At 39.1% G+C, this 25,353-nt stretch overlaps 2 protein-coding genes across 7 annotated transcripts in view; one reads left to right on the top strand and one right to left on the bottom strand.

Annotated features, from left to right (window-relative positions):
- Positions 1-11,144, top strand: part of ank3a (ankyrin 3a) — a 123,131-nt gene extending 111,987 nt beyond the window's left edge. For 2 of the 6 annotated variants that reach the window (XM_049463983.1, XM_049463987.1), the window contains 7 exons: positions 1,737-1,827; positions 2,985-3,165; positions 4,479-4,559; positions 5,290-5,373; positions 5,660-5,776; positions 6,065-6,150; positions 9,002-11,144. In XM_049463983.1, coding sequence (XP_049319940.1) covers positions 1,737-1,827; positions 2,985-3,165; positions 4,479-4,559; positions 5,290-5,373; positions 5,660-5,776; positions 6,065-6,130 — 620 coding nt within the window. In that variant the 3' untranslated portion in view covers positions 6,131-6,150; positions 9,002-11,144. Of the gene's footprint in view, positions 1-291; positions 969-1,736; positions 1,828-2,984; positions 3,166-4,478; positions 4,560-5,289; positions 5,374-5,659; positions 5,777-6,064; positions 6,151-9,001 lie in introns of those variants that run through there. The other 4 variants (XM_049463984.1, XM_049463985.1, XM_049463986.1 and 1 more) reach the window with 4 other exon arrangements.
- A 1,748-nt stretch (positions 11,145-12,892) lies between these two features.
- On the bottom strand, positions 12,893-25,232 carry tmem30b (transmembrane protein 30B). Its single transcript, XM_049463990.1, has 8 exons — positions 25,066-25,232; positions 23,452-23,638; positions 21,262-21,366; positions 19,757-19,864; positions 19,559-19,649; positions 19,320-19,463; positions 18,853-19,059; positions 12,893-15,779 (listed from the first exon to the last, which is right to left on the bottom strand). The coding sequence occupies exons 2-8, from the start codon at positions 23,635-23,637 to the stop codon at positions 15,592-15,594; spliced, it is 1,029 nt and encodes a 342-aa protein (XP_049319947.1). The 5' UTR covers position 23,638; positions 25,066-25,232; the 3' UTR covers positions 12,893-15,591.
- Positions 25,233-25,353: the final 121 nt, after the last annotated feature.

The raw sequence follows: 25,353 nt of genomic DNA, 5'->3' as shown, positions 1-25,353 counted from the left end.
AGTCTTTATATAATTGCTTATTGCTTAAGTTAAAGTTAGCATATTGCTTTTATTTTCAATTCCACCTTAAATAAAGCAATGCTAATTGGTGGGGTATACATATGTCTAAACATCTCCAAACACCATTTGTGTCTCAGCTGATCCACCACAGTTGGTGTAAGGGTTGAGGGGGGGTACATTTGATTTTTTGCAGAACTATCGCTTTAATCCAGGTGCATGCTGACACCCTGTTAGGTGTGTGTCGGTTTTGTTCGAGCTGTGTGTGTGTGTGTTTTTTGCTGTTTGATCTAGTTAAGTTCTCCGCATGCCCTGAGCCAGAACCTGCTCTCCTCCACCTCTCTCCTGCGGCTTTCTCCTCCATCTATCCCTCGGACAGAGAGAAAGAAGTAGAACATCCCTCACTTTCTTGCTCCGTATCGGACTCCTCCTCTCCTCCGCTGCAGTGGAATCCGTTCTTCTGCACATCCATCCAGTCAACCAGTTATTCCCTGTATCCATCTACCCTTCCATACATTTTTACCCTGTATTAGTTCGACCTCTCATTCATTCCTGTATCTATCTATCCATCCATGCTTTCATCCCTGTGTCCATCTGTCCATCCTTGCATTCTTTAAGCCATGTATCCATTCATTCACGTATCCATCCATCAATTCCTGTAGCCATCTATTCATCCACCCATCAGTCCCCACATTTATACCTTATTCCCAACCACCCCTTCATCTATACATTAAGCCTCATTTGTGTGTGTGTGTATGATATTATGTATGTGTTCAAGTGTGTGTGTGTGTTTGTGAATGTCAACCACCTAGCAGCCAGCAGCTTCCTGAGAAATAACTGGTTCGACTGATTGGTCAGGATGCAAACCATAGTGTGTGTGTGTGTGTGTGTGTTTGTGTGTGTATATGTGTTTGTCTTCTTGTGTCTTGTTACCATGTCCATTTGTGTCTATGTGTGTGTGTGTGTGTGTCCCACAGGTTATATGTCTCTCCTGAATGAACTGGAGTGTAATGACCCCCCCTCTGCCCCCCTGACCCAGCTGCCCCTTCCTTCTGACCCTGACCTGCCCCCAGCCTACTGCCCCTCGTGGGGGCAACAGTGCTCCACAGAGGGGACAGCGGCAGGACATGACCCCAGCGTGACCCCACCAAGACCTAGTGACCTCGCACTACGCCCTCCAACACACACACTCACTCCCACTGACCCGCAAACACACTCGCAGGAGCTTTGGGAAGTTCCACTTTCACCCCCTGAGCCACTGACACACACACAAACCCAAACACACACCCCTGCTGCAGGGGTCCCGCCCACTGCAGTACCTTCCGCTCTCTCTGAGGACGAGAGACAGGAAAGTGAAAAAGAGCAAAGAAAAGAGAGCAAAGAAAAAGAGAATGAGGTGGCAATGCAGATAAAAGAGGAGAGCAAGGATTCACCTCCATCTTCATCATCAACGTCATCTTCATCATCACCCATTAAACATGAAGCTGTTGTTCCAGACCAGCAATGTTCTTTTCCAGACAAGCTCGGAGGTCACTGTGAGGATGACTCCACCCCCCGTCCGTGGGTGGACGTGATGAAGGAAGAGGGGAAAGAGGAGGAGGAGGAGGAGGAGAGAGGGCAGGAGCATCGGCACCACCTGCTGGCCCCAGGCTGCGGCGGAGAGAGGGTAGAAGAGAGGGAGAGGGAGGGAGCGAGGGATGATAGAGGGGTGGAGTTAGAGGTGTGTTCACTCTCCACAGGCTGGGCCAGCGAGAACTCTGGCGCCAACGCTGAGGCACTTGCTCAGGGGCGGAGCCACAGCACAGACCTCATTGACAGGCAGGACAACAGGTACCGCACATCCAATCAGCAGAAGTGTCACAAATCTATAATAATAGTGCAACACTTTTTATAATTATTTTATTTTTATGGCAAAAGTTTTAATGCTACAAAAAAAAAAATCAGCAAACTGCCCAGTGATGCCCTAGAAGCCATGTGAAATACCATTGCATCTAGTTACAAAACCATAGCAGGTCTTTACGAACACCCTAGCAACCACATGCAATACCAAAGTAACCAGTTTGCAACAGTTTAGGAACTTATCAGAACAGTATCTTGGGAAAACGGTGAACATTTAGGTAAACAATTGTTGTACTGATCCAGATTCAGTTCCATATGTGAGTGTTACCATACCAGGCCTTACCATATAGCTGAAGTTCACATAATAATAATCTATATTGTCCATGTGGGCTCACTTCTAATATTACAGAATCTTTAAATTCATAACTGTATTCTCATAGTTGGCATCAATCAAACTGATGTACTGCAGGCCACATATGAATGAACATATTGAATATAATGATGTTACGTGACGCTCAAGGCCAAGGAAGTCCTAGGAAACTCTTGCTGTCTGTGGGTGAGAATTATCCTGCTGAAAAACCCAACTGTTGCTGGAACCTGGATTTGTCATTTAAGACAATACTGTCCCAGATTGTCCCAGCTGTTTAGATTTCTTATTTACAACGCCATTGCAAATGAAAGTAAAAGTGATGACAGTGGCTGGCTGAAGGACAGTCTAGATTGTAGACAACTGAGGCAACCCAGTCTCAATGATGGGCTCCCTCTTAAAGTGCATTGTAGAGGCATGTGTAGCAGTCAGAAATCTCTCACCAAGAGGTGCACTACCCAAAAGTAGCTTCTGAAAGCCTTTTTAAAGGGCAGTTTGTGAAGCACTTTTATGCCTTTTACTCAGTGTATAATTACACCAGACATGTAGTCATTACATAGTTACATATATGGTTGAGACATATCTGCATGCCAACGTTTGCAGCAATTTGCTGTATATGTATGTTTGTCAGTAGTATAAAAATCGAATCAAAATATCAGCAATTTAAAAGGAAATCTTGCTGATATTACAGATAATTGTTCTTTGAATGCTGTGCATACTACAGACTGAGTTCTTTTATCTGTAAGATATCTAATCTTAACTTTCCTTAACTCAACTTCAGTCAGGAGAACTCCAGTGACTCAGTAACATCATCGCCCAGAGGGGATTCTGGAAAACCTCGTCAGAACGGCGAGCATTCTGAAACCCCGCACCGCAGCACGGCATCCCAGGATTCAGCCGGTGGGGTGAAGGGAGGGGCAGGACGAGAGGAGGGAACACTGCTAGTTGAACACAAAGTAAAGGTGAGGAAAAAATAATCGGAATTAAAATGAAAATCTGTTTTGATTATAGCAGGGGTGTCCAAACTTTCTTTGTTGGGGGCCAGAAGGAGAAATATATTTGAAATCACGGGAAATATAATGAAATATACAAATATAGAAATATACCACTTTAAATAATACTTTTTTCCTGGTTATTTCATTTACACACCATTTTACTTGACTTACTATCTTTATCTTTGACAGTGTTGTGTAAACTAAGATTTTTCCAATTGATGTTTAATTTCATGATGTCTCTTAATATAAAACTCCTTAATTACGTCAACTTTTAGACTCTTTGGCCCGTTTTTCTGCACTAGAAATGCGCACCCTCTCCTTTTTCAGACTCTTTGGCCCGTTTTTCTGCGCTAGAAATGCACAACCTCTCCGCTTTTAGACTCTTTGACCCGTTTTTCTGCACTAGAAATGCGCACCCTCTCCTTTTTCAGACTCTTTGGCCCGTTTTTCTGCGCTAGAAATGCACAACCTCTCCGCTTTTAGACTCTTTGGCCCGTTTTTCTGCAGTAGAAATGCGCACTCTCTCCGCTTTTAGACTCTTTGCCCTGTTTTTCTACACTAGAAATGCGCACCCTCTCCGCTTTTAGACTCTTTACCCCGTTTTTCTGTGTTAGAAATGCGCACCCTCTCCGCCTTTAGACTCTTTGGCCCGTTTTTCTGTGCTAGAAATGCGCACCCTCTCCGCTTTTAGACTCTTTGGCCCGATTCTGACACCTAGCGTTCAAACTTTGAATCTCACATTATAAAAACCTGCTTAACAGCGGGCCAACTTTCATTCTATTTCTAAAATACCTCGCGGGCCGCTCCAAAAAAGGAAACGGGCCGCAAATGGCCCGCGGGACGTAGTTTGGACACCCCTGGATTATAGCAATTTGGGCTTTTGAAAGAAACTTCAGGTTCATTTTTGTTGAAGGTGTTTGTTAAAGTTGTATTACACTGTAAAGCTGGAGTAAGGCCTGAAACATACTGAATGCAAATATGCAAACGCAAATGCTAACATATGGCAGAAGCTCTGCAAACACACGGTCCGTCTGTACAAAGTGTAAGTAAGTGCATCCTTACATATATTGTGAGATGCATACTGACACTTGACTGGAGCTATCCTATACTGTAGCGCACCTTGTGGCAAAGTTCAGAATGTACATTAGGTTGCTGAACTCATTGTGAAACCCAGTCTGCAAGCTCAGAGCATCTGGGTTTGTGTCAGTGCATGAAGTATGTTTCAGGCCTAATTTACACACACGTTCATCAAGGGCTTTGTATGTAAATGCATTGGTTAGCAGCGTACAGCTACAGAGACTGGCTCAGACGAGGAACGCACCATCACCACACGAGTGTTCCGCAGACGCCTGGTCCTGAAGGTACACCCCCTGGAGCATCGTCTCGTCTTCAGCACGGGTTCAGATCTACACCCAGCTGCTTCTAACTGATCAGTAACAGACTACTGGGACAGAAATACTAACATGGCCAGTAATTAATGGAAGCTTGAAGGGCAGCGAGCTTGCTTTAGATCCAAATCCATGCTGGTGTTGGATATGGGCCCGGATTGATATTGGATTCAGTTTCTTTGTGGTTTTGGGTCTTGATTTGAATTATATTTGACTCTTAATCCAAGCAAGTATTGGCTCCATAGCCAGACAAGGGCTTGGCCCAGATCCAGACCAGTTTTGGATTTGGATCCAGACTGGTGTTGATACAAAATCCAGGCTGGCATTGGCTCAGGCTCTGGTTCTCTTTGGCTTTCAGTTGGGGTGTTAATCAGCAGGTGTTTGGTTTGTAGGTTTCTGCACTTTTGACAACTTGATCAGCTCACATAAATGTGTGTGTGCATATGTGTGTGTGTGTTTTAACTCTTCTGAATGTTTCAATTTCTTCTTGGTTTGAACTAAAATCTAAATCCGATCACCATTTCCTCAGAGACTCTGGGATTCTACTGCCAGTTTGATTACTCACACTGCACTGGGTGGCCTAAACACGCTTTCAGGAGTGCTGTGGTGCTGTAGAGAGAGAGAGAGAGAGAAAGTGTGTGTGTGTGTGTGAGTGTGTGTGTGTGTGCATTAGCACGCTAAGCTAACATCTTCCTTGCCGTAGGGAGACGAGGCATGGAACATTCCGGGAGATTCTGTTTCAGAGGAACAGTTTGTAGATGAGGACGGAAATGTCATCACCAGAAAAGTAAAAATCCACCATCCACCCTTTCATTTATTTATTCATTCATTCATTCATTCATTATTTTATTCACTTACCATTGTTTTTACTCATCTCTGTTTTCATTTCCTTTCTTCTTCTATTTTATTTAAATATCTTATTTCTTTGTGCTTCTTTCTTTTCCCTACCTTCCCTACATATTCTTTCTATTCCTTTTCTTTCCTCTTCTTTATTTTCTTTATTCCCTCCATCTCATTTCCTTTGCTCCTTTGCCTTTTATCTCCATTCTTTGCCATCCTTTTTTCCTGAACAGGTGATCCGGAAGGTGATTCGGCGGGTGGACACTCCGACTCCGGAGGATCAGGATGGTAAAGGCTGTTTTCCCTCGTTGGGGGAGAGCAGTGACCCCCCCACAGATCCACAGCCTGAGGTCAGCAGTGTGAGGGGTTGGGGTCAGTGCTTGTGGCTGCTGGGAACTGGACAGCTCTGGATTTAATTCATTCATTTGTTTATTCATTAAAGTCATATTTTCAACTCAAACCGTTTGTCTGTTAAAACAATGATCAGAGAACAGTTTTACTTCTCTCCAGCTGCAGCTCCTGATCTCTCTCACAGCCTTAATCATCACCGCCAGCCAAGACACTGATCAGCTGACCTTTCTTCTCCCTGTGTGTGTGTGTGTGTGTGTGTGTGTGTGTGTGTGTGTGTGTGAGAACAGGGAGATGCTTCCAAGGTGAGAAGAAAAGAGGAGAGAAGGTCTTCAGAGAAGAAGTATCACTCCTAGATGCACTTCAGCATGAATAGGTAACTGCCAACCTTACGCTTCCACTCACTGGCCACTTTATTAGAAACACCTGGTTTCCCAACTAACAATTTTTGTTTAGTAGCATGTTTGCTGTATGTTACAATTATTGTTTTCAGAACGTTTTTATTTAAAGCTGATGTCCATTAGTTTTGGGATTGAGGGCCCTCTCTGGTGAGAATGGGTAATTGCATCGAGCATGCGGAAGAATCCTTTTAAACTGGGTGGGTGTGATGCGGTCTACTTTTAGAGCGGATGAATCTGATTCCTGGTTATGATCAGTCAGAGAGAGAGCGAGAGCTCAGTCAGAGGGAAATGTCTTCAGAGGATGTAAGAGAGTTGTCATATACGGTTGTCAGTTTTGTCAGTGTAAATATTGAATATTATTTTAAAATATTTTTAATTCAGATACATATTGTGATTTTTAGTTTAGGGTAAAAGCATTTTTAAAAGCAGGTTGATGTAAATAAATTGCAGTGTTAATGTTACAGGCAACACAACCAATGCAGTGTTTTAGAAGCTAGCTAGTAGTAATAGCCAAATAACTGAAATAACTTATAACCTGTCCAGCAAGAAGAAAGCCAACCCAGCATCACTTTTGAACCCTTTTAGGTCATGGAGCTCTATCCACCGTTCAAAAGCCAATCCGATATTAATCCTGGTTTTAGCGCAGATTCTATCGCGTTCCTTTTTTGCTTTAGAGCTTGCTTCACTCCTCTTCGTTTCTTGGGTTTTACCATGGGTTGAGTGAATGAGCTACTGAGGTCCGAGTTCCCTCTTCTGAAGTCTCCATTGCTCCACCAGCCGCTCACGTTCAGTAAAACTGAGCCGGATCCTCTTTTAGAGGCTGTACATGTGACGTAAGTACGTAAAGACGCGTGACGTGGCCAGAAGAGAACTCCCGCGAAAAGTGACGCGACAGCCTGGTTTTTAGAATGAATATATTATGCTTAGCAGGGATGGTCGTTCCAGAACACTGGTACCATTAAACACAATATTTTATCTCTTCTCCACTCAGAAATGCTTCTGCTTTCAGTTTAGCAATTAAAGAATACGGACTGCCACTTCACTGCAACGTCACTGCAACATCTCTTGTGTCAGTGTTTTAATTTTTAGTTTTGGGAATGTTAATTTTTACATTAATGTTAGTATTTATCTAAATGATGTTATGTAATAACAAAAGTTTGGGAGAAGGACCACGCCCGAACTCTACGTTCTAACTCCACCCCGTATCAATCAACCGTCCTATAAATACCTCCCCTAACTAACTATCTCTCGTGACGAAAACTTCGCAACCCACCTCCTCCCCAACAACCCCCTTTTTTCTACTCTTCCACTTCTCATTAAATAAAAAGGGGGGGATATAACTGCACGCTTCTTCAGCACGCTGTTCAGAACTCCAGCCCAAATTTCCCCGAGTTCCCTCCCCTTTTTCTTCCTTTTCTACTTCTATAAGGCGTGGTCCGCACTTAGCAAACTGAGAATTTTATGTGTGAAATGTTCTAATAACATTGTGATGCAAACCATTATTATGTTACTGGAACTTCATAGGCTAAATTTCCTGGAAGCTTTTCAAAACTTTGATAAATGTTCTTATAACATTCTCTGTTAGCTGAGATGTGCTTCCCCCCTCTGACCACTTTGTTAGTAATGCCCTACCTTGTGCTTCCATTCGTCGGTCACTTTAGGGCTGTCCCTAACGATTATTTTTTAAACGATTATTCTAACGATTATTTTTTTCGATTAGTCGACTAATCTATTTATTGAGAAACATATTTAAATAACTATTATTTTACGTTTTAAAGCAAACGATAAATTACTATATTTATATATAATAACAACAACAACAACAACAACAACACAAGCCTACTAAACCAAACCCCACACTTATAATCACTTACATGTACAACACGTTGTTTAGATCTATTACGCTAAAAATGGATAAGCTCCCATACACCACCTCCGTGTGTTGTTTTCTGTGACCGCTAGATTTTGTGACCACTGGCAAGTAGTTCTCAGCAGACCGGTGCACTGGCCGATTCGAAACGTGTTCGTTTCTAATGTTTACCCCGACTGGCCAAAACGGTTCAGTTTAGGGCTGAGGGTAAGGTGTAGGTATAGAAAGCTTCTGTTTTGCCAATGAACGCTCATAACCGTGAGCACTGGTCACAAAATTCCGACGGTGACAGAAAACGGTGTAACACCGCAGCGCCGACGGCTCTAGCTAAAATAACTTAAGGCAGCTAGCTTAGCTAAACACCTGAACTTATGAATAATGCTACTGTTTCTGGAAACTGCGAAATGCCATGCACAAATATAAACCAAAAATGTATAATTTCTGCCTGTGGCAGGTTTAAAACCTTTGGTAGACAGCCTTAAGTCTTTTTAAGGACACCCGCGGAGACCCTGATGTAAACGGTAACTTACTGTGTGACTCTGTTGACATAGTGCTCCTGGATAGCAGTTGTGCTACTGTGATAGACCATCCCCATTTTGCACATATGGCAGAGGACCACATTGTTGCCCTTTTGCGTGAAATGCTCCCAAACTTTAGATGCCCGCTGGCGTTTTTTTGTAGCTGGAGATCGCTCTCCGGAGTCCATGCTCTCCACAGGCACCGCCATGTTTACGACGCGCCGACGCGCGTTATGCAAATCGATGTATTTTCGTAATCGATGACGTCGATTATGTCGACGCGTCGCCCCAGCCCTAGGTCACTTTATTAGAAACCCCCTACTTTTTGCCTATATTCACTGGCCACTTTATGAGAAACAGCTACATTGTGTTTGCAGTATGATTGTGGGTGTGTGTGAGCACTTACTGTCTGTCTGTCTGTCTGTTGTTTATTTCCAGGTTCTGCAGGTGTTTCTCTCATCTGTCTCCGGAGGGCGGGGCCAGTACAGTTGAACAAGGAGAAAGGGAACTAGTTGACCAATAGTAATGCAGCTTCCACAGCTTCCCCGCGCTGAGATGCATGGTGTTCTGGGACACAAACCAGCCTCCTCCCCTCGCCCACTCTCGCATGAGCATGACAGCACATACTCCGCCTTCCGTCGTCGCACATCCTGCTTCCAGTTTGAGAGGGGCCAGGAGAAATCCACTTCCGATCAGCAGCAGATTCTGGAATATTCCGTGCCCTTCTACAGTGGGATCTGTATGGATATGATGATTTACGCCTTTTGGAGAAACCACATGACTCCAGCAATGTGTCATCTTTCTGGAAAAATTAAATTTTTCAGGAAAAATGTGTCATTTTTCCAAAACAAAATCGCCCATCCTTCTTAAACCACGAGGCATATTTATCAAATCTTTCACCTCTCTGGAAAAATCTATCACTTTTCTGGAATTCTGTCACTTTTCTGTGCATCGGAAGTGCTGGTGTGGATCTTTTTAACAGCTTTGGAGGAATTCTAATAATGAGAAACACCACCGTAACTCAGAACACACACTTACACACACTCTTTATTGTGACCAAAGACGGCACAAAAGCTCTTTTTCACTGAAAAAAAATATCCACAAGGATGCTTTTTACTCTATGCTTCCTGTTCGCTTTCCTCCCTTGCACAGCCCCGCCCCCGTCAGGAGGAGGAAGGCGTGGCTTATTTGTGTTGGTTTTTAAACCGAAACAAACAAATGACAAAAACAATTAATTAACGTGGTGATTTTTTTTTTCTGTACATAAGTTAACATTGTGTAAATGATTCTTAATAATAGCCGTTAGTTTGGAGCGGGAGCGCCACTGTCGGTGGTGCTTTCGCCATTTTAGGAAAGCCGGAGTGAAACTCTCGCGCACTGCTCTTCTGTAACTCATTACTGATTATAGTGGGTAGGTTTGTACATGAAAAATAAAAAAAAAATCAACTTACACAGGGGACCTTTCCTGAAAAGAAGCGTTCTCTGCGAATTTGAGCAGTTCCCAGAGTGGGAATTTCAGATTACTGATATTTGGATGCATGCAGTCCACCTTATATTTTAAGTACCTTCTTTTCTAAGTTTGCAGAAACTCTGTATTTAAACCCATTTAAAATGAATACTAATAATAAAATACTCTTTTTTTTTGTCCTCCTGTGCACATACAGCTCTGAGGTTTGCCACACTTTTTCTACCCTTGAAACACATTGTGTGAAGGACTTTAGCCTCGTGGCCCTTTGGGGCGGGGTGGCACGCTGTCCCCTGCTGGCCAGCCGCGCTGTGATGGAGGAATGAACTGAATGTACTCACTAGAAAACTGGCTGGTTGTTCAACTAAACGTCTGATGTCGTGTAGAAATCAGCTAAATCCATGTACAAGTCTCTTTCTCTGTGTGTCCTAAGGCTGTGTGTGTGTGTGTGTGTGTGACCATTATAACGGTCAGTTTCCTCACAGGGTGGTTTTTAGCTTAAAAAAAATGCTTTTATTTTGCTTTTTTCAGGTTTCTGGTGAATATTTTCTTCCCGAGCGTTTATATTAAATGTGCAGAGACTAACACGACGACACTGAAGGTCATGCTGATTATTTTATACCTAATAAGCTTGTGTTGACCCTGTGTGACCCCTGTTTAGGACAGAGTCTGTGTGTTGCTGTGCTTTACTTTTATTTTGGCTTGTTTTCTTTAGTTGAGATGGTTTAAGTAAAGCTGCTGGGGGAGGGGGGGTAAACTAAGCTGACTGTAGTTTACAGATTTCTCAGAAGGAAAAAAAAAAAGAAGAGACGTCACTTTGGGGGCGTCGCTCTGCTTCCCTTTTACCATCACTAAAACTGTATGCGGGCCTGGGTTTTAGTCCGTTTCTGTCATGTTTGATTTGAAATCCTGTCATTTTTTCACCCAGTCCTTTTTAACGTACACATTCTTCTTACTGACCGAGTGAAGCCATGTAAACTGAACTGTGTTCGAGCACTTTGGTTATGGAAGGTCTTCTCTTTTAGAAGCTAGCAGCTACAATGCCACCATAATGTTTCAAATGTCTTAAAAAGAATCAAATTTACGAAGAAATAAAAGACATTGATTTTGCAAACCGATCCTGCTCCTGTCTCTTTCTTCTGCTCTGTGGAGTTACAGTATAGGCAGATCTCCCAAGTCTCCCAGAAGTCACGGGAGTCTACTGCATATCAGTAATGGCTCCCTTATGACTGAAAGTTGGATAAAATCTCCCGGAATCTAGAACGAGCCACAACCGTGCACGCAGGTGAAACAGAATTTATTACCCAATCGCGTATGAGAAAGAGAGGGAGAGGAAGAGAAAGACACTCCCCTGGTAGGCATATTCATGAAGCTCCTGCAAGACAGAGAGGGTTCTGATTGGACTGTTCTCTGCAAAGAGTCGGTTAGTCAGCTAATCAGTTTTTATCGTGGGCAAGCAGTTTGTTTGTTTTTTCGCTAATGTACAGGATGTGTTCAGTAAGGAGCATCATGGCTTCCATCAAAGCTCATTTCACCTCAGACTACTCTAAAGTATATCCACATCTGGTAAAAGTAAAAGGCATGTTGAGGTGAGTAAATGTAAATAGTGATTTTTGCAACTCAGGATGTCTATATATGGGTCACCACGATCATGTCTGTAAATCATATTGGACAATTAAAAATGGTACTACATACACTATTAGGACATAGTTGTGAGGATTTGATTGCTTTCAGCGAAAAGAGCATTAGTGAGGTCAGGATGTTGGATGCTTAATACCTCAACTCATCCTTTACCATCATTCCGGAGAACAATGCTTGGTGGCTTTATTATAGAGTTTCATGTGAAATTAAAATATCTATACAGGCTCTCAAGTCTCACGCATTGGGCGTGAGACACTCTTTCAACCAGTTCTCACACTCACTCACAGATATCACAACAACAATGCCCGCCAAGGTGCATGGCTATTTTTAAACTGTGGACGAAGAGCAGCATCAAATGGTTTACCACAGAGTTTCAAAGAATTTAACCACACACCAGTCCATAAATTAAGAAATGTAGCTAACCAAGAGCCAATCAAAATGTAGCATCGCTGTATCCGGCTAAAGTGTACGTGATCCAGCCAATAACTTTCCAAAAAAGATGATTCAGACCGACACACACTGGACGACATGGGAGCACCATATTCGATAAGTAAACTACAGTACAGTCATCAAGTCATCTTTCCATTTGATTTTGTATTTCCTAATGAAAATTAGCTCTTGCATTATAAAAATTTTGAGAGCTGATGTTGGGAAATATAATATCCAGCTAATAAAGTTAACTATAAGTTTGACCTGAGTGTGTGAACTTATGTAGCCAGTTGAGTATATTTGTATATTTATATTTGTAATAATGTGTTTATTCAGAGTAAATCCTGGAATATATATTTATTATTAAATATATATATATATATACATACATATAAATATATATATATATATATATATATATATACGTATATATATATATATATATATATATATATATATATATATACACATATATATATACGTATATATATATATATATATATATATATACGTATATATATATATATATATATATATATATATATATATATATATATATATATATATATTACACAATGTTGGAATTAAATTTGTTTCAAAACAGAACATCAAATACTCGAGCATGCCATTCAATCCTTCAGCCAGAAAACAGATCAGGGACTTGGGCGGGGGCGGAGCAGATTACGGCAGAAGTAGGGGTCAAACTTGGTGCCTTAAATAACTTAAAAAAATAAGTAAAAAAATATATATATATATATATATATATAAAATCACTTTTTATTACAGAGAACAGATAGAATTGTAGAATATTCTTTATTTTAAAACATATTAAATCACTCAAATTCAGCATCAACACTTTATGTATGTAAGCTGTTGATGTATAAGTATTGATAACACATTGCACTCATTAGGACAGTAACAGGACCTGTATTTATAACAAGTAATCCCCCACCAGAGAGGAGGATCCTCCTCACAACAGCACAGCAGAACAAACTCAGATCAGATTCACAGATTCAGAAACACAGAGAAGACTGAGAACCTGTTTCAAACAGTACAGAACTTTAAATATCAAAATATACACCAATTTATATTTTTACAAAAATCAGATTCCCCCTGAGAGAACAGTGAATAAAGTGCACCTGCAGACGCTCCCTGAAGGGTCTTTTACCCTTTATACCCCCCGTAACACAAACACTGAGTTACAGCAGACTGAGAAAACACACTGAAAAGAACTAAACCAAAAAAAAAAAAAAAATTGTTCAATTATTTAAAGAAAATAATAATAGAAGTTGCATAATTGATCAATCTTGAGCCCATCTACAGAGACATTTTGGTAAATTTGGAGTCCAAATCTGATTGTTAGCAATTTTAGCCTAGAATCTCCTATTGTAAACTATAAAAGTACAGAATATTTATATATATACATATATATATATATATATATATATATATATATATATATATATATATATATATATATATATATTTTAAACCACCAAACTGCTCCTTTAATATTACTGTAACATTTATAATATGATCTTTTTTTTCTTTTTTTTAGGTGCATGGACACACACCCTGACACACACTCCTATTGTAATTAATTTTCTTTAGTCAGACTAGGGGGTCCTGGAGTAATTTTCTCTTTTATGGGGGGGGGGGGGGTACTCTGTGATTTTAATCACGTCCGGAACGATTGTGTGTGTTTTTCTCAAAGGTCCTCTGAGAAAATTACAGGCTAAATTACCTACTGTTTTTCGCTGATCTCTGTGGTCCTCCAGTAATTTTAATCCTGTCCAGATCCACATTTCTGAGTTTAATAAAATAGCTATTTGTCCACTGCTGCGAACCGTAATCACACTTTGGGCATGGGTTTCCACGGAGATCCACGTTAACACAACAGCGAGTGAAAATGGAGGAGCTACTGAACGCGACGTCACGTGACCAGTGCAATTACTGTTTTCACACCTGCCAAAACAAACCACACCAAACAAACCAGTCCATTTTAACTGGACAAAATAGTACTGGTGTAAAAACACCCTCAGAAAGAGATCTGTCGTGCCTCTGAATTTACAAGCAATTTATTGTGTTAGCATCAAGCTGACTGATCATAACTAATAAGTTTAATAATATTAATCCATCATAAACTGAAAATTAAAGTTTAAAGCTGAGAATGCTTCTTTATATGTTGGCTTTATAAATAATACAGTAACAAATTCTCACATAGCTCTGAGTAAAATGGATGTTATTAGTAAGTTTCTCAGCAAGTCAATAAGTTCAGGCTCAGGTCAAGAAAACTCAGATAAACAATAAAATCAGCAAATAAAGATTAATATTCATATATAAATGTTGTTGTACACATCTGAGAATAAATAAACATGACATGTGACCCAAGAGGTTATAAGCTCATGTACAACACGGTATGTGAAAACAAACCAGAAAAAAAATTTAAAGAGCCCGTATGATTATTTTCCTCACTTTTTAAAATAGAATGTAAACACAAAGTACTGTTCAGTACTGTTTGAGTCAATACACTGAAACCAAACTGTTCACAATTCAGTGTTTTTGTGACGTCGTAAAGACTAATGCATATATTCGCCCCTTCAGTCTACAGCAGTTTAGCCCCGCCCACTAAAGCTGCCAGGGCTGTTTTTTATTTATTTAATTTAATTATGATCTGAAAAGAGCTCATTTACATCTAATAGTAACAGATAAAGCCTGAGATATTAATGAGGATACAAATGGTATGAATGGAAATTTAAGGGAAAAGTTAAGATGTATTGGCCCTTCAAAATAAAAGACCATGATCTGTTTTTTTTTTGTAGTGTGAAAGCACATTTTTTTGGATGATTCAGAACTTTTCAGTTTTTACCAGTGCTGTGCTGAAATTCGACTTTCCCAGTCGTATAATGCGTCATGCAGCAGTACGTGTACAACAGATTACGTTGGTTAATCCTGTATCTACTGTAACTGTTGATTAATCTTATTTCTAAACAGAAATAAAAGCAAACTGAGGGGAATCTGTTCCACTCATTTTGCTATGGGACACACATGCACTTGAAGGAAGTTGGATTCAGACAGGAAGGCAGAATTCAGCCCAACACCTGAAAGGCAGCTCACTGAACTAACAACATAAATGCCTCAATCTTGGTACGGACTTTAAGGTGTAAAATTGCCATTAATATAGTATAATAATATTTCTGTATTAATTTTTTTTTTATAATTTTTTTTTTTTCCAAAATTCAAATTGCTGAAATTGTAGCTATAAAGATTTTTTTTTAAGTAACAGTTTATTCTAATAAAATCTGGACCATTTCTTTTGATCTGTTGTGTAACACAATAAATAAAAAACAGCAGTAAGGATGCATAAACCTGGAGTTTTTAGACTTTAAAAAAACACCTGTATAAATAAACCTGATCTCTTTGTAGTTTCCGCAGAAGAAGATTCCCTCGATGACCCTGATCATCATCATCATCATCATCATCATCATCATCATCACTGCATGTCATCATCATCTGAAAACTTGTACTTTGCATAAACGATGAGCATGACAATCGCCATGACGACACAGAGACAGCCAATCACCAGGTAAGCGAGTCCCAGGAACTCATTCTTGCCGCCCATCCAGGAGACATTGCTGAAGATCACCTTCTTAGTGCCCTTGAAATTCACCACAGGGTAATCTGGGTCAGGAGTGAAGGACTGATACACAGGAGGAGAGCTGGAGGAGAAAAACAAGCTGAACTGCGCCACCTGCTGGCAGCTTTCAGAACATTCACAATTTACACTCAGATCTCCAGAGAGAAAAATGGAAAATATTATAATTATTAATAATTATTAAGCAGTATAAAATGACTCTTTTCTATCATGAAAAAGAAGCTAAAAACATGTAAAAAAGTAAAATTTTAATCTGATAGCTCTGAGATGGACGTTGTGTAGCTGAGAGACCACTTCAGTTTCCGAATCAGTTTCTCTGAATTTGCTATTTATGGGTTTATGTTTGAGTAAAATAAACGTTGTTTTATTCTATAAACTACAAACAACATTTCTCCCAAATTCCAAAAAAAAAAAAAATATTGTAATTTAGAAGATTTATCAGCAGACAATGAGAAATGGCTGAAATAACAAAAAAAAATCAGAGCTTTCAGACCTCAAATAATGCAAAGAAAACAAGTTCATATTCCTAAAGTTTTAAGAGTTCAGAAATCAATATTTCGTGGAATAACCCTGGTGGTTTTTAATCACAGTTTTCATGCATCTTGGCATCATGTTCTCTTCCACCAGTCTTACACACTGCTTTTGGATAACTTCATGCTGCTTTACTCCTGGTGCAAAAATTCAAGCAGTTCAGTTTGGTGGTTTGATGGCTTGTGATCATCCATCTTCCTCTTAATTACTTTCCAGAGGTTTTTAATTTGGCCAATTTAAAGAAACTCATAATTTCTAAGTGGTCTCTCATTGCATTGTTCTAGAACCTCACAAAAATAGCTGGTGTTTTATTTATTGTATTGATTTTATAAGAAATGAGTCATTTTTTATATTTCACACTCTACATAGTAAAAATGTAACTTATTTCTTCTAATTTTATTCATTTTTTTACAACCTTAGTGTGTTATGTCTGCAGCCTTTTACTGCAAGATGTAAAGTTTGGGTGTCCTAAACTCTGTTCAGGTATGTTGCTCTGTAGTTTTTCCTTCCAATAATGTGCTGTAAATATTTCTGTATATGTTCTAAATTAATTTTGTTAATCCTGTTGTGTATTAAAAAATAATAATAATTTCCTACATTTCCTACTCCTATTTTCTATTCTCATTTCTTACGGAATGCTCCTTTAATTAGTCTAAGCTCCTCAAAAGATTAGTTTAGTGTGTGTGTGTGTGTGTGTGTGTGTGTGTGTGTGTGTGTGTGTGTGTGTTCAATAGCAGTCTGCAGTGTAAACAGCTCCCTCTGCTGCTGTATGCAGGTAATGCAGTACGAGTTGTTCTCATGGCACTTTCCAAGTGTTCGTCGTAAAACATCATATCACCATAACGATAAAAATACAGTTTATCTTGCGGCACTAGATATATTTGTGTTGTATCTTTAACAAAACAATAAAAACAAGGTAAACAAGACAGACTAAACACCTGTTTGTCTGTGACCATGTCACACACTTTGACTAAAACGCCCGATTTAACCTGTTTGAACAGCCAGACTTACCATATTCAAAACAATCACAGACACACACACACACACAGGCGCGCACACACACACACACACACACACACACACGTGTCTTCCCTTATAGCATTAATTTTCCCTCTGCTTTGTGTTCACTGAAACACTTGGACACACCCAACCAGTCAAACCCGTTTGTATGGAGCGCAGGCTGATACGCTGAACCTCTTACACAGCGAGTAAACACACCAGCACACACCAGAACACCCTGATCTGACCAGAGCTGTTCACGACAACGGTGTCAAAATATTCACATTCATTACTCAGGTAGAATTTAGATAGAATGGTTTAAAATACCTCTGTAGAAGTTGAAGTATTAACTTAAGTTTTTTTTTAGTAATAGTAACGAGTGAAAGTACCTGTTTAAAAAACTGCCATTAAGGACAACCAAGGCGCCGTTGTGCTGCAAGTACCCTATTTTTTGTACTATAAGGCGCACCAGATTATAAAATGCGTTATCAGTAAACATATATTTTCTGGTCTATTTTCATACATAATGCGCCACTAGTAAAGAACAGGGGGGTTGACATGTTTTCTCCATATATTTCTTTTCAGAAAACTGTTTATTTAGGTGAGTAAGGCGTGTTGATTTATTTACAGTAAATTTAGATTTCCAGCAGCGCTAGCTGGGGTAAGCAGCAGGCTACAGTCCGATATACTCACCACTGAATGGCGAAAGAGCTAGTGCTTAGCGCGGTTAGCGGCTAATGCTAATGCTAATGCTGCTCCAGCAGCGCTAGTCGGGGTTAGCAGCAGGTTACTGGCCGATAATACTCTGAATAATCTGAACGACCAAACAGCTAGAACTTACATTGGTTAGCGGCTTATGCTAATACTGCTGGAGAACTGAATTGAAACTCCTGTATAAAGCTGTACTTCAGCGGAGTGACTTTACTGCTCCTTAACCCTTGTGTGGTGTTCATATTTTTGTTACTCGTTTACTTTGTTACTTGTATTTAATTCAGCAAAATTAAGCAATTTTACATTAAAATGCTTTACACATGCTTGCTTCACCTAAATTGCAAGCAATATAAACAGCTTACATGGTTAATATTTGCCCTTTACCTTTCTTATGTTATCTTTTTTTTATTAGTTTTTTTTATAAAATGTAAAAGAAATGAATTAAACTCAAGATATGAGTAGAACATTTGTTTAGTTTCAAATTTACAAATGAATGCTACAAGGGTGTGTGTTTATCGAAAATGTGTTTTGATATATGTTTCTCACAAAAAATGAGCCAATGCCAATGAGTTTGTGTTAGAAAAAATATTTTTTTTAGTATGATTTGATGAAAAATGAAAACGGGTCCCACAGACCCGAACACCACACAAGGGTTAATACCTGACAGATAGAATTTATACATAAGATGCACCGGATTATAAGGCGGATTGACAATTTTTGGGAAAAAAATTTAAGTGTATGTGTGCCTTATAGTGCATAATAGACCACCATTCTGAAGCAAGTCAAATTCGACTTACAGTGAGAGTTGGCTTCCAAACATGGTGGGGGTAGTATTTGGGTTTCACTTCAAAAGGATACTGTAGTTGATCTGCAGGGTGTAGTTTCCAGCTGGGAGCCCCTGGCTGTAATCCCCACCCGTGATTCTGCCGTACAGTTTCCTGAAGTTGGGCAGTGCCGCACGCCTCATCCACACCAGGAAGTCCTGGTTCACAAAACCGTTGTTGGCTGCATCTGACGGGTCTAGCTCGTAGGCCGGCTTCGGCCAGTTGGGTGGCTTCACCGTCCCTGAGAGACACAAAACACACGCAGTTCAACACAAACTACAATCACACAATACACACATCACACGTAAAACACTGTACACACCAAAACTCGGAAATACGTAATTGAATTTGGTCAGGCATCGGCCATTACCAGCTTAAAAAAAAAAAGATATTTCTATAAAATACTGTTTTCTATACTGTCAATTGAGTTAATACTATTCGTTTTTTAATTTTTAAGTAAACCAATGGGAAAATAATAATGGAAAAAACATGGACACTGACCGTCGAAGGCCTTGGCGAGGGAGCCGTTGACCGTAGCAGGGTTTCTGTATTTGACGTTGTAATCCGTCCACCAAGCGATTCCTTTCCCATCAAACGGCACCAGCGTCTTCACTCCGTTCACCATCAGGTACAGCTTAAACGTGTCTTAACACAAGACATCAGGCAATTAATCAGTGTGTGCACTTTATTAGAAACATCTCCCAACAGGAAATGAGTAACGGTAGTGTAGAACAAGGTACCGTTGAACTTGCTGTTTGCTATGGATCCACAGGGGACGATGGGCTTGCCGCTGGAATCATACTGATAGGGAGAACAGGTGTCCTGTGGACTCTGCAGGGGAGAGAAAACAAACAAATAAATGTAAAAATAAAGAAATAAAGAACGTTGCATAATAATTCGCTTAGAATAAAAGTATAATCTAAATTTAAATCTCTTACCAAGAAGTATGTGGTGTCTCCAGACAGCTGGTTCGCGTCTTTGGAGACTCCGTACTGTCTGTAGTTCTGGTAGTAATTGGATAAGCCGTAATAAAAGAAGACCGGACCCTGAAAACAACACAGCATTTACTGCATCTCTTTATTCAGTAGCTGTAGGCTGTACTATAGAGTATTCTGATTCCTGTATGCTTCATTCTACACACTCCAGACATGCTGCTGATTCACAGATCTGAGGAGCGATGAAACAAACCTTCCAACAAATGGGTGCCATTTGACTGTTGTAACTCTTCCACATTAAACTTCATTTTTTTTTTATTTCACCTCTGAATCTATTAACACATATTAAACTGTTCAAAACATGTACTGGTCAAATTCAAGCAGCTTTACTTTATTTTTCACAAGGTTTCTAAACCAAAGCTGGTTATATTTTTCGCATTCTTGCTACCAAAACTCATGGGATATTTAAATAGCACGTTTAAAAGCAAGAAAGTCTTTGTTTCTCTCAAGAAAGTCTTTATTTTAAAGAAATAGTTAAATGCATGTTCAAATAATCACTATGTATTTTTTAAAGATGCAAAGCCATTTTTATCTTTTCAAGAAGACCCAAACCTGAAATTGATCAAATTTATTAATCATGTAATTTATTAAATAAATTAATAAATGATGAACCGAACATTGGGGGGGGAAAAAAGTGTTTTACACTAACTAACTAATTTTTACATTAATAAATCAATACTCCAGGGGACCCTACTCCTGTTACTGGTACTAATTCCTGTTACTGGCACTCGGTCCTGTTACTTTTTATTTTTTAAATAACAGGACAGAGTTTTTAGAATAGAATTAGCAAAAACTTGTAAAATAGCTAAATGGTGGCTATGCTAATACCAGGAGGACATTTGGATTTTCTCACAATTTGTTTTTGAAAAAATCAACAAATAAGATCTAAGAACGAATTTAGTGTTGAGAGTGAGCTCCTCAATCAATGTTACAATAAGATCAAATATACAGAAAAACTAATGAATGGACTTAATTTTGGTCTTCCCATGATCTTCAGAAGAACCTGCTGATGTCACTTCCTGTTGTAGATGTTATACGTCACTGGATTTGTCACTAGTGTATGATACGATATAGCACACCACTTGTGTATGGTAATAACTAGATGGATAGCTGGACTACAGGTCTGTGCAGGAATGAATTAGAAATTGTCCCAATCCCACCCACAGTTTCACACATAAAGAAAAAAAAAAATATTCAGAAAAATTTAATTGTATACAGTGTTGGAATCCTTTAGAATTTCATGGTTGTCTGCATAAATATATTCTGATCTCTATTAAAGTCATTGTTGTGTGTGAAACATTTAGAAAATCACCGGAAATTACCCTTTTTTAATGTGGGGATTACTTGCATTGGATTGGTTAATCGCCCGCACCTCATAAGACACTGAATTTTTGTCCTGATGATTGATTACACGTTTAAAGAGACAGAAGCTGGGGAAAAGACCATACCTCAAACAGCTGAGAGAAGGAGAAGGTCAGCTCACAGACACAGTCGGGTTTCACACTGGAGCACGAAAAGCAGGAAGAGTTCATTTCAGTGCCGGTATAATCCAACTGTAACACATACAAAACACACAAATATACTTTATACCTCAACTAGGGTAGGGTAGCCCAGTGGCCATTTTTTGTACAAAGCTCTGCATAAGAGCAGGTTTCTTTCAAAATCTTCTCTAAGCTCTGGTAAAACTGTCTTAGCTTTATAAAACTCCATTTATTTTTGTTTTGATGTAATAACTTTGTAAGAGAGATTTTTTTTTAGAAAAAACATCTGTGTACTTAGCACAACAGGCTTTATTTTTATTATATTTTTCTCTATTCAACCAAGAGTTAAGACTAATATACTACAAGTTAATTAGAAAATTAACCCGTTTTTGGGCTAACCTGGCTAATCCAAAACTTTGTAAACAAGAATGTTAGCATTAGCATTAGCCACTTAAGAAGATGAAAATCAGCATTCATTGGCACATTATTATTATTCATTGGCACAGAATTTTAACACATATTAATATTGACTCCCTGATGCCTGCAATTACAGTGTGTATATATATATATAAATTTGTACAGTATGTCACAAAAGTGAGTACACCCCTCACAATTTTTGTAAATAATGAATTATCTTCATGGGACAACACTGAAGATACTTGATACAATGTAAAGTAGTGAGAAGGCAACCTGTGAAGCTCTACTGAACTACATGCCCGAGAGAGTTAAGGCAGCGCTGGAAAATAATGGTGGCCTCATTAAATATTTACACTTTGGGCACAGCTTGGCCAGTTTTCCTTAAGGGTGTTCTCACTTTTGTTGCCAGCGGTTTAGACATTGATAGCAGTGTGTAGAGTTATTTCGAGGGCACAGGAAATTTACACTGTTATACTATAGCTGTACACGAACTACGGCGTCACGTCAATGTCAAAAGTCGAGGGCGCAAAAATATCAGGTGAAAAAAAAAAAAAAATCAACCAGCATGTTTTAACATTTTGCGTGTGACGTCTTCCTGTAGCAGTTTTCTCCAGTTTCCAAGAGTCTTTTGAAGGTGTAGGAAACAGTACTCCCTGCATACTGGCTTTATATGTAATTTTCTCAGGGTGACGTCTGTGAAAAAGTTCACACTTCTACTCTTGCATTAGGATTTTAATTGAAAAAACAGACGGACCAGTGATTTTTAGTTTTTTTTTTTTGCTTTCTCGGTCACGTGACATTGCATTCAGTAGTTCCTCCATTTCCACTCACTGTTGTGTTTACGTGGATCTCCCAAAGTGTGAATGTGGTGCGTAGTAGTAAACAAATAACTGTTTTATTAAACGCAAGGAGACAAAACTCAGAGATGTGCGTCCGGACTAAAATTACCAAAGAGTCAGCCTGTTTTTTTCTCAGAGGTTGTCTAAGAAAGACATATACATGGTTGTTCCAGATGGGAATAAAATCACAGATGACCCCCCCATAAACGAGAAAATTACCCCAGGACCCCCTGAGAAACTAATACCATCTGGATAGGAATTAAGTGTGTAAATGCTGCGGTAGAAAATGCAGTAACAGAATCTGTTCCAGCACAGTTTTACTACAACAACATTTTTCTAAATCCATTTCAAATACTATTTCCATTGCTACTTACCAGCTGTAAGCTGTTAACCACTAAATTGTTTGCTTAAAAAAAATCACCCCCTCTTTTTAAAACAATATATGATTTTTCATGTTTTTGTTTTTCAAAATATACTTTTATAATCTGCTGATTAATTAACAAATATTTAAGTATTATTTTTCAGTATTTTCAGGACACTGGATTTTGTACCATTTTTAGTTATTGACTGGACCTAAATAACTTTAAAAAATAAATGGATGTTCTGAAACTTTTGACCAGTAGTGTATATTTGGGGGGTGTCAGGGATTCTGAACTTGGGTTGGTGAATACCCTTTGGAATTTGGACATCTTAGGTCATGAAACACAGCATATCACACAACCATTATTTTGGCTAACAACTAATGCTGGATAATAATGCAAAAATATATATTTCACGGCATAGTTCAATAATTCGGTCTATACAACATTACTTACGATATCTATATGAACAGTATAAAGGTGAACTGAAGTAACCAGACCACAGAAGCAAAAAAAACAAAAAAACAAAGACAAGGTTTCACCTCCAGCACTTTGATGTTCTGTGAGGTGATGTAGAGTGCGGCTCCGATGCCGATAAAAGCCAGGCCGATGAGAGTGAAGAGCGGGATGACGATCCCAGCAGAGAGCATGGGCTGCCACGCAGGGAGACGCTGCTGGGTGAAGGCCGTGTTATCCGGCCTGTTTGCTGATTCACCATCAGACTTCATCCTGAGGAACAAAATACAGCAGCTTACACATCTCAGACCTCCAAAAGTTTTTATTAGCAACTCGCTACTGACTTAGCCTGCCCTGAAAAGTTTATCTCTGACTGGATGTTGGAGCATAGAGGCAGAGGGTGTACGCAAAAAAGCAAATTATTCAAACTGTCCACACCGACGCTGGGCTGCCATAGGAAATTAATGGTCCCAAAAACTAAACATGATTATAATGAAGATTCATTGCTATTATGAATTAATAAAGGTGAGGCTATACAGAATGCCCAGCCTCTTTATTTTTCCCAACAACCGTACCAAAAACGTACCGAAACCGTACCGAACTGTGAGGTTTATAACGAAGTGACTGAATTTTCTATGTATTTACTTGTCGCATCTAAAAAATATATATAAATTAATTACATCTGAATTTTAAACTTAAGTGTTTAAGGTAGTGGTGCAGTAATCTTCCTACAGCATTTTAGACCCACCCATTTACATTTTCTGGCTTTCTGAACAAATACACAACAAACACAATACACACAAAACAAGGCAAAATAGACAGTTCAGCTAGTACGATTTAACATTGAATCAAAATTTAAAAATGAGAATTGGGAAGTCAAATAAAAAAAATAACATTTAAGGCAGAACAAAAAGTCATATTAGAACATTTAAGGTGAAATACTTCTTAATAGTATTCAGAAAGGGTTCTATGACTTCATTTAAAGTGAAATAGATTTTTTTTAAGTAGAACAATTTACTTGAACAGAATTGTTTAAGCATGTACATGGTTCTCTAAGTGGTCATGTTGTTTTTTTTTATATGGTTCTTTGTGACACGTCACAAAGAACCATATAAAAAATTAAAGCAACATTTTTGATGCAACACAGAAAAAGTATCAGGTTCTAAAATTAATGATCTACCAGAGGGTTATTTGTATTAGAAATACACTACCAGTCAAAACAATGTAATTGTTTAGTAGTCCAGTAGCAGTACTGTACGGCCCAGACACACTGCTTTCATCTTAGCATTGACTTTATTACTTAACTTCACCTGTCGGACTATCTCTAATTCTACAAAGTTACAAAGTTCTCTGCGTTTCTGTGTCTTTTTCTAGTTATCATGATTAAAAGTTGAATGTGCTGTGTTTTTTGTAAATGCTGCAGTAGGCAGAACATTTATTATTTTCATTACTACTTCTTATTATGAGTAATAAAAACACCCTTTTCACCCTTTTCACCCTTTGTGTAAGAGTCTAAAAGGTGTATGTAAAGTCTCTGTGATCTATAGATTATTTATTTCAATTATTGAAACTATTAACTCATGATTAGCCCTGAATACACCAACAAACACATTTCTCCTGCTCTACTGTTCAAACAGTAGAAAGAGTCAGTGAGTCTAAACTCACTACCCAAATCCTCCACCCTGTTCCCAAACACTCACCTGGATCAGGAGCTGGAGATCAGCTGCTAAACAACCCAGCTACACAATCCAAAATCCAAAACACAGAAAATCTTATAGAAATTAAGATTTCCTGTATAAACAACCCAAATCGCTGAGCCGGAGCTCGCGCAGTTACCTGTCCGGCAGGCTCACCTGCTAACGTCACGAAAACTACTTCCTGTTTCCTTCTTTAACCCTTTTAGACCCCGCATGCATTGAAATGGACATCACATGTTTTCTTTATTTTTGTGTATTCTTGCACTTAATGCAGATCGCCCCGCACACTAC

This window comes from Astyanax mexicanus, chromosome 14 (genome assembly GCF_023375975.1).
Source record: "Astyanax mexicanus isolate ESR-SI-001 chromosome 14, AstMex3_surface, whole genome shotgun sequence".
NCBI classification, from domain to species: Eukaryota; Metazoa; Chordata; class Actinopteri; order Characiformes; family Acestrorhamphidae; genus Astyanax; species Astyanax mexicanus.
This window is presented reverse-complemented; position numbering and strand designations above follow the sequence as displayed.